Source organism: Macaca nemestrina, chromosome 18 (genome assembly GCF_043159975.1).
Source record: "Macaca nemestrina isolate mMacNem1 chromosome 18, mMacNem.hap1, whole genome shotgun sequence".
NCBI lineage: Eukaryota > Metazoa > Chordata > Mammalia > Primates > Cercopithecidae > Macaca > Macaca nemestrina.
This window is the reverse complement of record NC_092142.1, coordinates 68,153,514-68,167,178: the sequence shown is the minus strand read 5'-3', so window position 1 is coordinate 68,167,178 and position 13,665 is coordinate 68,153,514. Positions and strand designations below refer to the sequence as shown.

General features: G+C 45.8%; 1 protein-coding gene across 6 annotated transcripts in view; it reads right to left on the bottom strand.

The window, feature by feature from the left end:
• Nucleotides 1–13,665, bottom strand: part of LOC105491366 (transport and golgi organization 6 homolog) — a 252,083-nt gene that overhangs the window by 31,334 nt on the left and 207,084 nt on the right. For 4 of the 6 annotated variants that reach the window (XR_011616547.1, XM_011757706.2, XM_011757707.2 and 1 more), the window contains one exon: nt 6,531–6,644. Coding sequence is in view for 4 of the 6 variants with exons in the window: in XM_011757706.2 (XP_011756008.2) it covers nt 6,531–6,644 (114 nt within the window). In the remaining 2 variants the exon portion in view is untranslated. Of the gene's footprint in view, nt 1–512; nt 5,272–6,530; nt 6,645–13,665 lie in introns of those variants that run through there. The other 2 variants (XR_011616548.1, XM_071084824.1) reach the window with 2 other exon arrangements.

Sequence of the window (13,665 nt, the reverse complement as noted above, 5' to 3'; positions counted from 1 at the left end):
CATTTTACCTCCTTCGGGTCAGGAGCAGCAGCCTTGCAGAAGGCCGGCCCCATCTGCCTGGGCCTGGCTTTGACTTTCTGCTGTTCATCAACTTCTCTCAGCTTGGGTCTGTCCCCAGCCTAGTACTGCTCCTTTTCCGACACCCTTTTGGCCCTGCTCTCTGAGGACCCTGACTCAAATCCTGGGACAAATAAGCCCCTGAAATCTCTAGGAGTAACTCTTGTAATTAAAAAGGCAGAGCATCTTATACAAACTATTTCTTTCTTTTTTTTTTTTTTTGAGATGGAGTCTGGCTCTGCCACCCAGGATGGGGTACAGTGGCCGGATCTCGGCTCACTGCAAGCTCTGCCTTCCAGGTTTACGCCATTCTCTTGCCTCAGCCTCCCGAGTAGCTGGGACTATAGGCGCCCGCCACCTCGCCCAGCTAGTTTTTTGTATTTTTTTTTTTTTTTTTTTTTTGAGACGGAGTCTTGCTCTGTCGCCCAGGCTGGGGTGCAGTGGCCGGATCTCAGCTCACTGCAAGCTCCACCTCCCGGGTTTACGCCATTCTCCTGCCTCAGCCTCCTGAGTAGCTGGGACTACAGGCGCCTGCCACCTCGCCCGGCTAGTTTTTTGTATTTTTTAGTAGAGATGGGGTTTCACCGTGTTAGCCAGGATGGTCTCGATCTCCTGACCTCGTGATCCACCCGTCTCGGCCTCCCAAAGTGCTGGGATTACAGGCTTGAGCCACCGCGCCAGGCCTAAACTATTTATTTTCTTAACCAGGGTTTGCCTTCTCTCTCACAGAGAAGTAGGAGAGTAATCTCCAGTATTAATGGTGAACCCACCATTCATAAATAACCTTATTAGGAAAAGGCTTCGGCCATCAGAGTCCAATACCAAACTCATGTGACTAAAAATCATTCCTGTGTGGAGGCCTGAGTTTGCCTCAGAACTTAAACCAGCCATCAATTAATAATTAATCCCCAGGAAGCTAAGGCAGGAGGATTGCTTGAGCCTAGGAGTTTCAGGCTGCAGTGAGCTCTGATCATGCCACTGCACTCTAGCCTGGGTGACAGAGCAAGACATCCATCTCTTTAAAAAAAATTAATCCTGGCAGGGCGCAGTAGTTCACGCCTGTAATCTTGGCACTTTGAAAGGCAGAGGTGGGCAAATTGCTTGAGGTCAGGAGTTCGAGACTAGCCTGGCCAACATGGCAAAACCCATCTCTCCAAAAAAAAAAAAAAAAAAAAAAAAAAACAAAAAATTAGCTGAGCATGGTGGAATGCACCTGTAATCCCAGCTAGTCAAGAGGCTGAGGCACAAGAATCGCTTGAACCCAGGAGGCAGAGGCAGCAGTGAGCTGAGATTGAGCCACTGTACTCCAGCCTGGGTGACAGAGCAAGACTCTGTCTCAAAAAAAAAAACCTCCCAAACTCTTTCCCTGAAGATGCTTCCAGGCTTTGCTTATTTTTGAAGAAACAATCTGATGTTAAGACTTTTTATCATTTTGAAGGAATTAATTCTAAAGCTGAATACTGATCTCCCAGTAGACAGAGCAGAGAATAGATTATTCTTTTGTCATCTAAAATTAGGGATTACAAGGAAGAAAAGCTGCTCTGGGAATTATCTTTTAATACTAAAAAGCAAGGGAAAGAGTTTCAATATAAAATGCTGGCATACCTAGCCACTATAAATCCATGTGCAAAGTTCTCAAATATTTCATAGTTCTTCTAAGAAGTCAACTTTCAATAAACTATGTAGAGGGCTGCAGCAGTAGTTACCTTGATAAAGCAACTCCCCAGTCACTCATTTTTTTAAGATCAACTTTTTTTTCCAATTGTATATATATTCAATTCTTGTTATTTGTGGTAGTTATGGTTTATAAAGTTGCTGTGAGTGCTGCATTAGCAGATATTGAACCACTGCTCCTAGGGGAAACGTTAAGATTAGGGTCCTCAGAGCCTTTGGTCACACCAAATCACTCATCTTTTTTTTTTTTTTTTTTCTTCTTTGAGACGGAGTCTTGCTCTTGTCACCCAGGCTGGAGTGCAATGGTGCGATCTTGGCTCACTGCAACCTCCGCCTCCCAGGTTCAAGTGATTCTCCAGCCTTAGCCTCCCCAGGAGCTGCGACTACAGGCGCCCACCACCATGCCTGGCTAATTTTTGTATTTTTAGTAGAGATGGGGTTTCACTATGTTTGCCAGGCCGGTCTTAAACTCCTGAGCTCAAGCAATCTCGTGCGTCAGCCTCTTAAGTAGCTGAGACTATGGGCATGTGCCAACACACCCTGCTTTGTTTTTGTTTTTGAAGCAGGCAACTACCTTGCTTGGTTCAGGGGTTAGCGTGAAAAGCAGGCAAAGAGAATTGGGAAATCTTCTCTTTGGATCTTTCCCTTCCAAATTGCCTCTCTTCCTCCTGCAGCTGTGGTTTCCCCAGACTTGGTCTCCTGGTTCCTCAGGCCAGAAAAGCTGTGATCTCTCTGCCAGTGCCCCTACTATATCGCATGCCTTGCCAAGTATACTTGTCCCTAGGTTAAAACAAGCAAATGGAACTCATCGTGTGCATCACCTCTCCTCTAAGCATGAACTCCCCATCAGAAATGGCCTGCTTCTAAGCCCTCTCCAGGGATTTCAGGTAGCCCACCAAAGTGCTGGGATTACAGGCGTGAGTCACTGCACCCGGCGAAAATAAGTTTTTCAATAACAAAGTGAATGCAGGGCCAGGCACAGTGGCTCCGTTGAGGTCAGGAGTTCAAGAACAACTTGGCCAACATTGTGAAACCCCGTCCCTACTAAAAATACAAAAATTAGCAGAGCGTGATGGTGCGAATCTGTAATCCCAGCTACTCAGGAGGCTGAAGCACGAGAATTGCTTGAACCCAGGAGGTGGAGGTTGCAGTGAGCCAAGATCACACTACTGCACTCCAGCCTGGGCACCAGAGTGAGACTCTCTCAAAAAAAGAAAGTGAATGCAGTATTTCCCTTCAATGTGGATATTGTGTTGGCTGCACAAAACTCTGGCTACGTTCAAATGGGAAAGAGGTAAAAACTGCCTCATGAGTTAGGGGCATTGTAGTTTCCCCTTTCTGATCCCATTCTATCTCCTGAACCCCTACCTCCTTTTCCAGCTGCCACAACCACAGAGGCCCTTGGCTGACGCATCCTCAAGCAACAGAGAATTCACTGAAACCTGGTATTATCTTTTGGCACTCTATAGCTTGAGAGACAGTGATTAGAAGGGGGAAAAACATAGAACTTCATCAACAGTGTGGCATTTTCACTTCAGCTGTTCCTGGGGGCAAAACAGAGCCATAAAGAGAAATTCCAGATTGAAAGCTTTGTGGTTATCTCTGCTTCTCATTAAAGTGCCCCTGATTATAATCACACCTACGATTACAAGATTTAACACACCTGGTCTCAAGGATGTACTAGGAAGAGGAATCATCTGTTCATCCCTTCCCATTTCCTTTTCTTTATTCACTAAGCACAACTTACACGTTTCAGTGAGTGCAGACTAGAGACGGTTTGGAGAACAGGCGGAGGTTTTTCATTCACATGGGTTTTGAAAGTGACAAAAATCTTCCATGGCCACAAATTATTTTAGTACTAGTGAGACAAGTGGTGTTGGTTTCATTGGCTACACACAGATGTGAGAAATCTGGATAGAGTTTCTATTTCTTCTCTGACTTTGCTAACCAGACATTTTCCTCTGCTACACACACACACACTCGCTCTGTCTCTCGCTTGCTCTCTCGCTTGCTCTCACTTTTACTCTCTCACTCAGTAAGGGTGTGTGCACTTACAGAGTCTCTCTCTGACACCCAGACTGAAGTGCAGTGGCGTGATCTTGGCTCACTGCAACCTCCGCCTCCCAGGTTCAAGTGATTCTCCTGCCTCAGCCTCCTGACTAGCTGGGATTACAGGCATATGCCACCATGCCTGGCTACTTTTTTGTATTTTTAGTAGAGGCAGAGTTTTGCCAGGTAGGCCAGGCTTGTCTTGAACTCTTGGGCTCAAATGATCCACCCACCTCAGCCTCCCAAAGTGCTGGGATTACAGGCGGTGAGCCACTGTACCCAACCAACTTGTATTTTCAAATACATTTTTGCTTTGAAATAATTTTAGATTTACACAAAAGTTGCAAAGATAGTACAAAGTCCCTGTATACCCCTCATCCATTCCCCTACTGTTAACAACTTACTTAACATCTTCGCCAAGAATTTTGTAGATCTTAACAGTGGATGAAAAACACTGATTCTTCTTAACTCCCTCTCATACAGTGGATTCTCAATAAGAGCAGTGTGTGTTATTGTCCCTATAGCAATTTATTTAATTATATGCATTACTGAGCTATAATCCATATGTCCCCCATCCCCATCGAGGTCCTAGGTAAAACCCTGGATCCACCATCCTTCCAGGTGAGTGCTCCAAGTTAATGAGCAAGTCTTTCCCTACAGAAGTTTTTTGTTTGTTTTTGTTTGTTTTTTGAGAAGGAGACTCACTCTGTCACCCAGGCTGGAGTGCAGTGGTGCGATCTGGGCTCACTGCAACCTCTGCCTCCCAGGTTCAAGTGATTCTCCTGCTTCAGCCTCCTGAGTAGCTGGGATTACAGGCGCCCGCCACCACGCCCGACTAATTTTTGTACTTTGAGTAGGGACGGGGTTTCACCATGTTGGCCAGGCTGATCTCGAACTCCTGACCTCAGGTGATCCATCCGCCTCAGCCTCCCAAAGTACTGAGATTACAGGTGTGAGCCACTGTGCCCAGCTACATAAGTTTTTATGAGTCAGCCAACCCATATTCCTTTGTATCACTATTAGTTGCCACCCCAATACCCATTTCCTGCCAAAATTCAATTTCATTCAGAGTAGCAATGTGCCAACTAAATACATTGTCAGGCTCCTCTGCAGCTAGAAACAATTGTGTGACACAGTTTTGGCCAACGAAATAGAAATTCTCCTGGGGGGTTCTGGGAAACTGTCCTAGTTCCCCAAAATAAGAAACAAAAGCACTTACGGCTGTCCTTCTCTTATCTTCTTTCTTACTCATTTAAATCATTCACAATGGCCAGAGCAGCAGCAGCTATCTTGTAGCCATGAAGCAAAGGCCACAAGGATTATAGAAATGTTGATCCTGTTGATACTGAGCTGCTAAACAGACACCACCTACTTACATTTCTTGTGATGTGAGAAAAATCCTTACTTGTTTAGGACATCGTAGTTGAAGTTTTTCTAATTTGTAGTTGAACAGGCTCATAGCAGATAAGTTCATTCAATCCAAACCTTCACCTACACAAGGTGGAGGAGAAGGGGGAGAAATGCAGCTGAGGGTAAAGCACTATTCCCAAAGCACTGGGAAATCCAACGGCCTCGCTAGTGAGCTGCAACAACAGCAAGTCGCTATGTAAAGAGAAAAGGTGGCTATGTAGGAAAGGAAGGGGATAACTTACCGAGTCCATGCCTGTTCAAAAATGGCATCAGAAACTCCATATGGTAACATTCTAGGATGAATAAAGCCCATGTGTGTGACAAAACAATCACTTTTTTTTTTTTTTTTTTTTTTTTGAGACAGAGTTTCATTCTTGTTGTCCAGGCTAGAGTACAATGGCGCCATCTCGGCTCACTGCAACCTCCGCCTCCCAGGTTCAAGCAATTCTCCTGTTTCAGCCTCCTGAGTAGCTGGGATTACAGGCATGCACCACCACACCCGGCTAATTTTGTATTTTTAGTAGAGACGGGGTTTCTCCATGTTGGTCAGCTGGTCTCGAACTCCTGACTTCAGGTGATCCGCCTGCCTCGGTCTCCCTAAGTGCTGGGATTATAGGCATGAGTCACGAAGCCTGGCCTAAAAGAATCACTTTTATAATGGCTTCACTGACACTTGGTTAAATACTGATGTGTTAGCCACAGATGAGCATTGTGGATACTGGGTGGTGAATTATTAATGCAAATTTTCCATAGGAAGTCAACTGGGAATGTGTTTCCATATTATACTGACATGTAAAAGTATATATGTAAATATATAGTTTCTTCCTGTATGGGCCATACACTGGGGAGAAATCCAGCCAAACCCTCTCGAAGGAGGAAGAAAATTTAATTTATGCAGCAACTAACATGTCATGGATTGAACTCAGCTAGAAAGGAAACATCTTCAATGAGGCCCTTTAGTAATTCAGAATGAACAATTAAATGAGTCAGGAAGGCAAGTCACTGAAGTTCATGCTGCAGAGGCAGGGTGAATGTGTTCTAGCTAGCTCACCTTGGAACAATGAGGACAATGCCAGGATTCAGGGCCTCAATCTATAACCTTGTGCTCTGGTTTTTCTCCAGCAGTTAGTATATAGTTTGGTCAATGTTACTGAGGTAATACAGACATACACTGAAGATACAAACAAGGATTTTTTCCTGCTACAAAATCCCTGTTGACGGACTCATTTGGATGAATCCATCGACGGAAGAGGTTTGAGGCCTTCCCTGGTAAAAGGAAAATTGAGAAATAGACAAATAAAAGAGGTGGAGAAATTGCAAAGGGCGAGAGACTGACTGACCTCAGTAGCTTTCTGGCTGAGTCCCCGAAGCAGCAGCACAACCACATGTATGGCAGCTCTGCGTACTTGAACTTCACTGTCTGTTTTGGCCACAGCAATCAGGCAAGCTGTTACCTAGGAAGATGAAGGAAGATGAAGTTGATAAGAATCAGAGTTGCACAATTACCTATAACCTTTCAACTGTGTTCCACTTACTATACATTCATCAAGAGCAATCTGGCTTAGAAAGGGCTGGACAGTGGCTTAATCCTCAACAAAGAGGGTGAGATCTAGTGGGAGAGATCTTGATGCAGTCTGGCTTTTCTGGTAGAGGACAAAATCTGGTTTGGAATTTAAGAACGAGATTATAGAGTGGGAAGGAATATGTGTACTGTATATTATATGTATTTTTTAAAAGGTAAGGTCAAATGCTAGTATTTCCACAGAAGTGGGGAAGAATTGTTCCTTGTCCCCCTTTAAGAACATCAAATCAAAGGAAAAAAGACGGTCCAAACCATAGCTGCTTCTAGAGAAGGAGGATCATGGGGATTTAGCTAAGGAGACTTCAGAGTTCACAGTCTGGCATGAATGTGAATGTACCATTGATGAAAGTTTCAGCCTAGGGATACAGAAATACAGATATATTCTAACTGATCTTCTTCAGCATGTCCAGACATTCCAGTCCTACAAATGTAGTGTATACCCGATGTGAGTCAGCAGGGGTCACTTTCAGAGACTTCCTGAATATGGAATAGGGCTTTCTGTGCTCAATTACTTTATGTATTTTTTCTGTTTTGTTTTGAGACAGGGTCTCACTCTGTCACCCAGGCTGGAGTGCAGGGGTGCAAGTGACCCTCCCACCTCAGCCTCCCAAGTAGCTAAGACTACAGGTGTGCACCACCATGCCTGGCTAATTTGATTATTTTTTGTAGAGATGAGGTTTTACCATGTTGCCCAGCTGGTCTTGAACTCCTGGGCTTATGCAGTCCTCCTGCCTTGCCCTCCCAAGGTGCTAGGATTACAGGTATGAGCCACCGTGTCAAGCCTGTGTTCAGTTACTTTTTTTTTTTTGAGACGGAGTCTTGCTCTATCGCCCAGGCTGGAGTGCAGTGGTGCAATCTCAGCTCACTGCAACCTCTGCCTCCTAGGTTCAGGTGATTCTCCTGAGTAGCTTGGACTACAGGTGCACATAACCATGCCTAACTATTTTTTTTTGAGACAAGAGTCTCACTGTGTCACCCAGGCTGGAGTGCAGTGGCACGATCTTGGCTCACTACAAGCTCCGCCTCCCAGGTTCATGCCATTCTCTTGCCTCAGTCTCCCGAGTAGCTGGGACTACAGGCACCCACCACCATGCCTGGCTAATTTTTTGTATTTTTAGTAGAGATGGGGTTTTACTGTGTTAGCCAGGATGGTCTCCATCTCCTGACCTCGTGATCTGCCTGCCTCAGCCTCCCAAAGTGCTAGGATTACAGGCGTGAGCCACTGCGCCTGGCCCACCTAAATTTTTGTATTTTTAGTAGAGATAGAGTTTCGCTATGTTGGCCAGGTTGGTCTCGAACTCCTGACTTCAGGTGATCTGCCCGCCTCGGCCTCCCAAAGTGCTGGGATTACAGGCATGAGTTACTGGGCCCGGCCAGTGCTCAATTACTTTAAAAGACCATACTATCACAGGAAAGAAAGACTGGAAATTACTTGCAAAACGGATACATAGTTAATTATGTCATAAAATCAAACAGTTGAATGTAATAGCCACTGTACCCCTCCCTGACTCCTGGTAGGCAGAAAAATGTTTGAAAATCTCAATGAAGCGATACAATTAATAATAATGACAACAAACCTTTCTGAGGCATTCATGTAAGATTTAAAAAGAGAAAAAAAATTTTTTTGAAAGTGCAACCAATGGCAGCAACAATCTGAAGGTATGTCTAACTTATTCAACTGGTCTCTCATATACTTTTATTTATTTATTTATTTGAGACAGGATCTCGCTCTGTCATCCAGGCTGGAGTGCAGTGGTGCAATCTTGGCTCATTGCAACCTCTACCTCCTGGGTTCAACTGATTCTGGTGCCTCAGTCTCCTGAGTGGCTAGGACTACAGGCACGTGCCACCATGCCTGGTTAATTTTTTGTATTTTTTGGCAGAGGCAGGGTTTCACCATGTTGGCCAGGCTGGTCTCGAACTCCTGACCTCAAGTGATCTGCCTGCCTCAGCTTCCCAAAGTGCTGGGATTACAGATGTGAGCCACCGCGCCTGACCTCTCATATACTTTTGTCGTTGGACTTACTGTGTGAGTATATTTCTTGGCCAGTAGTGGAAGGATATCTAATTATGATAGGAAAATAGCCAGACTGTGTTTAGAAACACGTACAAATACATATTATGTTTAAAGAATGGTGAATATGAGAACAAGTGAGGAAACAGGCTTGTGCAGAAATTTTAACTATACAGGTTGTATTTTTCACAGCTTTCAAACAGTTGGGCATAGTTCAAAGTATCTAATTAATCAGTGATGGCAGAGAGATTAGAAGAACTAGCTCGTTCTTAAGTATAATTGCGTCTGTGACGCACTGGCATTTAATCAAGTTGTGCATCTATTAGACAAACTTGCAGCTTGCAAGTGAAGGAAAATCCCAGAGGAGTTCAACCCTTTGGGGACTGCTTTCAGTAAGACCCAGCAAGCTGTTCTGCCTTTGACTTGGGATGCCCAACCCTAAGGCCAGCAGTGGCTTCCATGCCTCTGGCATTAACAGTAGAAGCAATTCAGTCCTAAGAGGAATTCCTTGGGCAACCTCCAAACAGGCAACAATATAATAGCTACCTCCACTTTCAGGCTTAGTATTTACAAGGTAAGAGCTGAAACCAGAGAAACAAGTTAGAGCTAGGTCTGAGTCCCTCTTGACACAGGGAAGTCAAATCTGGTCTGATGGCTAAATTATGGAAGCCAGCCCAAGGCCATGGACCGAGCGGAGGGTCTTAGGCGTTCTGCTTGCTCCCCTCTACATTTAGCTTTGGGTCCCTGCTTCCATGTTTGGCAGACCAAGGCTCCCTGCCTAGAACCATGTTGGTGTCTGCCTTTGTCACCTCTGTTCTGCCTCTCTCTGCTAAGCGGGTCATGCTTCCGCCTCAGGTCTCAGTGTAAGGCCGGCTCTCACAGTTGGGCATTTGGGCATTAATCCCACAGTCGAGATGTCCAGGCAGAAGCATCCTGCCTGGAAAAAGGCTTTTCCTTCAAAGCCAATTCTTTTTGTTAAGATGGAATCTCGCTCTGTTGCCCAGGCTGGAGTGCAGTAGAGTGATCTCAGCTCACAGCAACCTCTGCTTCCAGGGTTCAAGCAATCCTCCCACCTCAGCCTCCCTAGTAGCTGGGACTACAGGCATGCACCACCATGCCCAGCCTTCTTCTTCTTCTTTTTATTTTTTTGGAGACAAGGTCTCGCTGTGTCACCCAGGCTGGAATGCAGTGGCATGATCTCAGCTCACTGCAGCCTTCACCTCCCAGGCTCTGGTGCTCCTCCCACCTCAGCCTCCTGAGTAGCTGGGACTGCAGGCGCCCAGCACTACACATGGCTAATTTGTGTAGATTCTGTAGAGATGGAGTTTTGCCATGTTGCCCAGGCTGGTCTCAAACTCCCCAACTCAAGTGATCCGCCTGCCTCGGCTTCCCAAAGTGCTGGGATTCCAGGCATGAACCACTGCACCCCAGTCAAGGCCAATTCTTGAATCCCTGTGCCACCTTGAAGGTATGACTGAGAGAGGAGCTGGTTATGACAAGCCTTGCTGAGATCAGCTGAAATAGCCTCCTGCTTGCTATGGGCTATTAGTGACTTATGCACCAGACTCCACCAAACCCATCTGTAGTCAGCCATCCAGGACAATCAGGAAGAGGCCCGAGAACTGAAGAGCATTTGGGAAACTTCCTCAACCCCTCTGTCACCAGGACCAAATCATGTGAAATGTATAATGGTCTGCCACATAACATGTTTTTTGAGCATCAGAATTTCAATATAGTCTTACGGATATCATCTAAAGATTAGAACAGCCTTCTGTTCAGGTCAGGCACCCATAACCAGCTTATAATGCCGCTCTCCAGCAGACCAGAGAGACAGACCCCTTGGCCAACACTAGAAGTGGGGAGGATGTAGGCCACTCTCTTCTACGTATCCAGGCTGGAAAAGTCACTTCAAGGCTAGTCTCTCACCTCCAACTCCAACAACATAATGAACACTGAGTTCTACCTCTAAAAACCTTGGTGAGATAGATAGATGATGTAAGGTCTTTACTAATTTATGAATTGGTGTATTATTTCCATTCTCTAAGTTCTCTCAGAGGGCAGAAATCCATTCTTTTTTTTTTTTTGAGGCAGAGTCTTGCTCTGTTGCCCAGGCTGGAGTGCAGTGGTGTGCTCACAGCTTACCGCAACCTTTGCCTCCCGGGTTCAAGCGATTCTTGTCTCAGTCTCCTGAGTAGCTACACGCGCCTGCCACCACACCTGGCTAATTTTTGTATTTTTAGTAGAGATAGGGTTTTGCCATGTTGGCCAGGCTCTCAAACTCCTGACCTCAAATGATTGCCCACCTTGGCTTCCCAAAGTGCTGGGATTATAGGCGTGAGTCACTGTGCCCAGCCAGAAATTCATCCTTTTGTCACCTGCTTTGAGTAAAGCATACTATGGAAGGCTTTCTCTTCACTGGTGAAATCAGTAAATTGCATCCACTTCTAAAAACCATCCAGAGAGAAACATGCTGATTGCTTTGGAAGCATTAAAGGTCAGTTTCAGCAATTTAACACTTAACAGGAGCCAAGAGAAATAAGGAAAAACACTCCCAAAACAGCTGGCACACACCAAGCATAACCAGAACTATATAAATAAAGATAGTACAAATGGCAAGATTACCAAAAACTGACTTTGGAAAATTCCAGGCGAGAAGTTGCCAGAATTGAGGTACGTATCAAGGAAGCATGACTTTAATTTTCCAACTGCAACTTCATCCATTTTGCTAAAGCTTCCTTTGTTAAAACTCAGTTGGTTTGCTAACTTGTCTACAACTTTACCATCTGTAAACCAAGAAACCTTAACAGCAAAGACAGTGTGACCAACCATTCTCATGAGCTTGGCTTACTCAACCCGCCATGAAAGAAACCATGGCAGACACTTTAGCTTTCTTGGGGTTTCCCAGAACATCTATCTCAGGCCTCATCTCAGGGGTCTATGTATCCTCAAACTGCACTGATTGTGCAAAACTGATAATAAATTCAGGTCATTCCGTGGGATCAGAGGCAGTGGCTTTGTATCAGCCCCCAAACCTCAGGTACGTGGAATTCTGGGCACCATGTTAAAAGGAGACTGGACTTGTCACCTCGGACACATTTTTTTTTTTTTTTTTTAGACGGAGTCTGGCTCTCTCGCCCAGGCTGGAGTGCAGTGGCTGGATCTCAGCTCACTGCAAGCTCCGCCTCCCGGGTTTACGCCATTCTCCTGCCTCAGCCTCCCGAGTAGCTGGGACTACAGGCGCCCACCACGTCGCCCGGCTAGTTTTTTTTTTTTTTTGTATTTTTTAGTAGAGACGGGGTTTCACCGTGTTAGCCAGGGTGGCCTCGATCTCCTGACCTCGTGATCCGCCCATCTGGGCCTCCCAAAGTCCTGGGATTACAGGCGTGAGCCACCACGCCCGGCCTGGGACACATCTTATTTGCTGTAGTGAGGACAGGCCTCTCACTGTGGTTCACTTAAATCATATTTACTTCTCACAGAGAGTGATAAAGATGAAGAACCTATCAAGATTTGGTTTTAAGCGACACGGCCTTTGACAAGAACAAGGAGAAATTGGAAAAAAAAAAGAAAAAAAAAAGAATGTTCTCTACAGATTAATTCTTGACATCAACAGAGAGGAAAAACCTGAATTCCCAGTATAGTGACTGTGGAAGGGGTGAACCTATACTTTGTATTCCTTCCCGATCAGCTGGCACCATCAGAGCAGACAGTGCCCAAATCTGGATCACCCAATAGTTACGACAACTTTCTTCAGATGCCGAAGAGCCATAGCCAGAGAGGAAGGGCTCTGATGCCCTCAGACCACGTTGTGTTAGAAGGGACTACAGTGGCTGGTTTGTTCAATTTCATTTTCTTCTGCTTATTATTTTTAACAGGTTTAATTCACTTTATTCTTCTTGTATGCCAGCTTATGTTGTGGCCAGGTACAGTGGCTCATGCCTGTAATCCCAGGACTTTGGGAGGCCGAGGCAGGCGGATCACCTGAGGTCAGGAGTTCGAGACGAGCCTGGCCAATGTGGTGAAACCCCATCTCTACTAAATATACAAAAATTAGCCAGGCCTGGTGGCGCACACCTGTAATCCCAGCTACTCGGGAAGCTGAGGAAAGAGAATCGCTTGAACCCGGGAGGCAGAGGTTGCAGTGAGCCGAGATCCCCACTGCACTCCAAGCTGGCGACACAGTGAGACTCTGTCTGAAAAAAAAAAAAAAAAAAAAAAAGAAAGCTTATGTTGTAACCACAGCTGGAGCCTGGGTCCTCTGCATGGAGACTCTGGTGTGGGTCTTGATGAGATGGTCAGTGCATTCCTGACAGGGAGGCTTGGTGAATAGTGTCTTTCCAGAGGTTGGGGGTCAGGCAGCTATAGGTCCTAGAGATGGCATCAAAGGTAGCCTTGGTGAAGTTGTCCAGGGTGGCAGTGCAGCCCCTGGCTGAGGTGTAGCAGTCGTCAATACCGGCCATCAGCAGCAGCATCTTGGACACAGGAGTTGAGATGATGCCATTGTTCCTGGGGGCAGGGATAAAGTGTACTAGCTTAGAGCTAAAGCAGCCTGTTCACCATACAGGGGGCGATGTAGGACTTGCCGGTCTTGTTCCCCCAATAACATCACCACATAGGGACAATGGAAAGCTTGGCCAGGATGATGGTCCCTTAGATGGCAGTAGTAACCTCCTTGAAGCACTTGACACCTAGACCGATGTGGCCATGATAGTTCCTAACAGTAGCAAATGCCTTGAATCTGGTGCGCTGGCCAGTGTGGGTCTGTTTCTACACAAGCATAATCTTCAAAACCTCACCCATGAGAGATGCCCCCCTGAAAAAAGCCAATGGTATCACACTCCTCAATGGGCAGGGAGAAGAGATAGGTCTCCAGGGACTT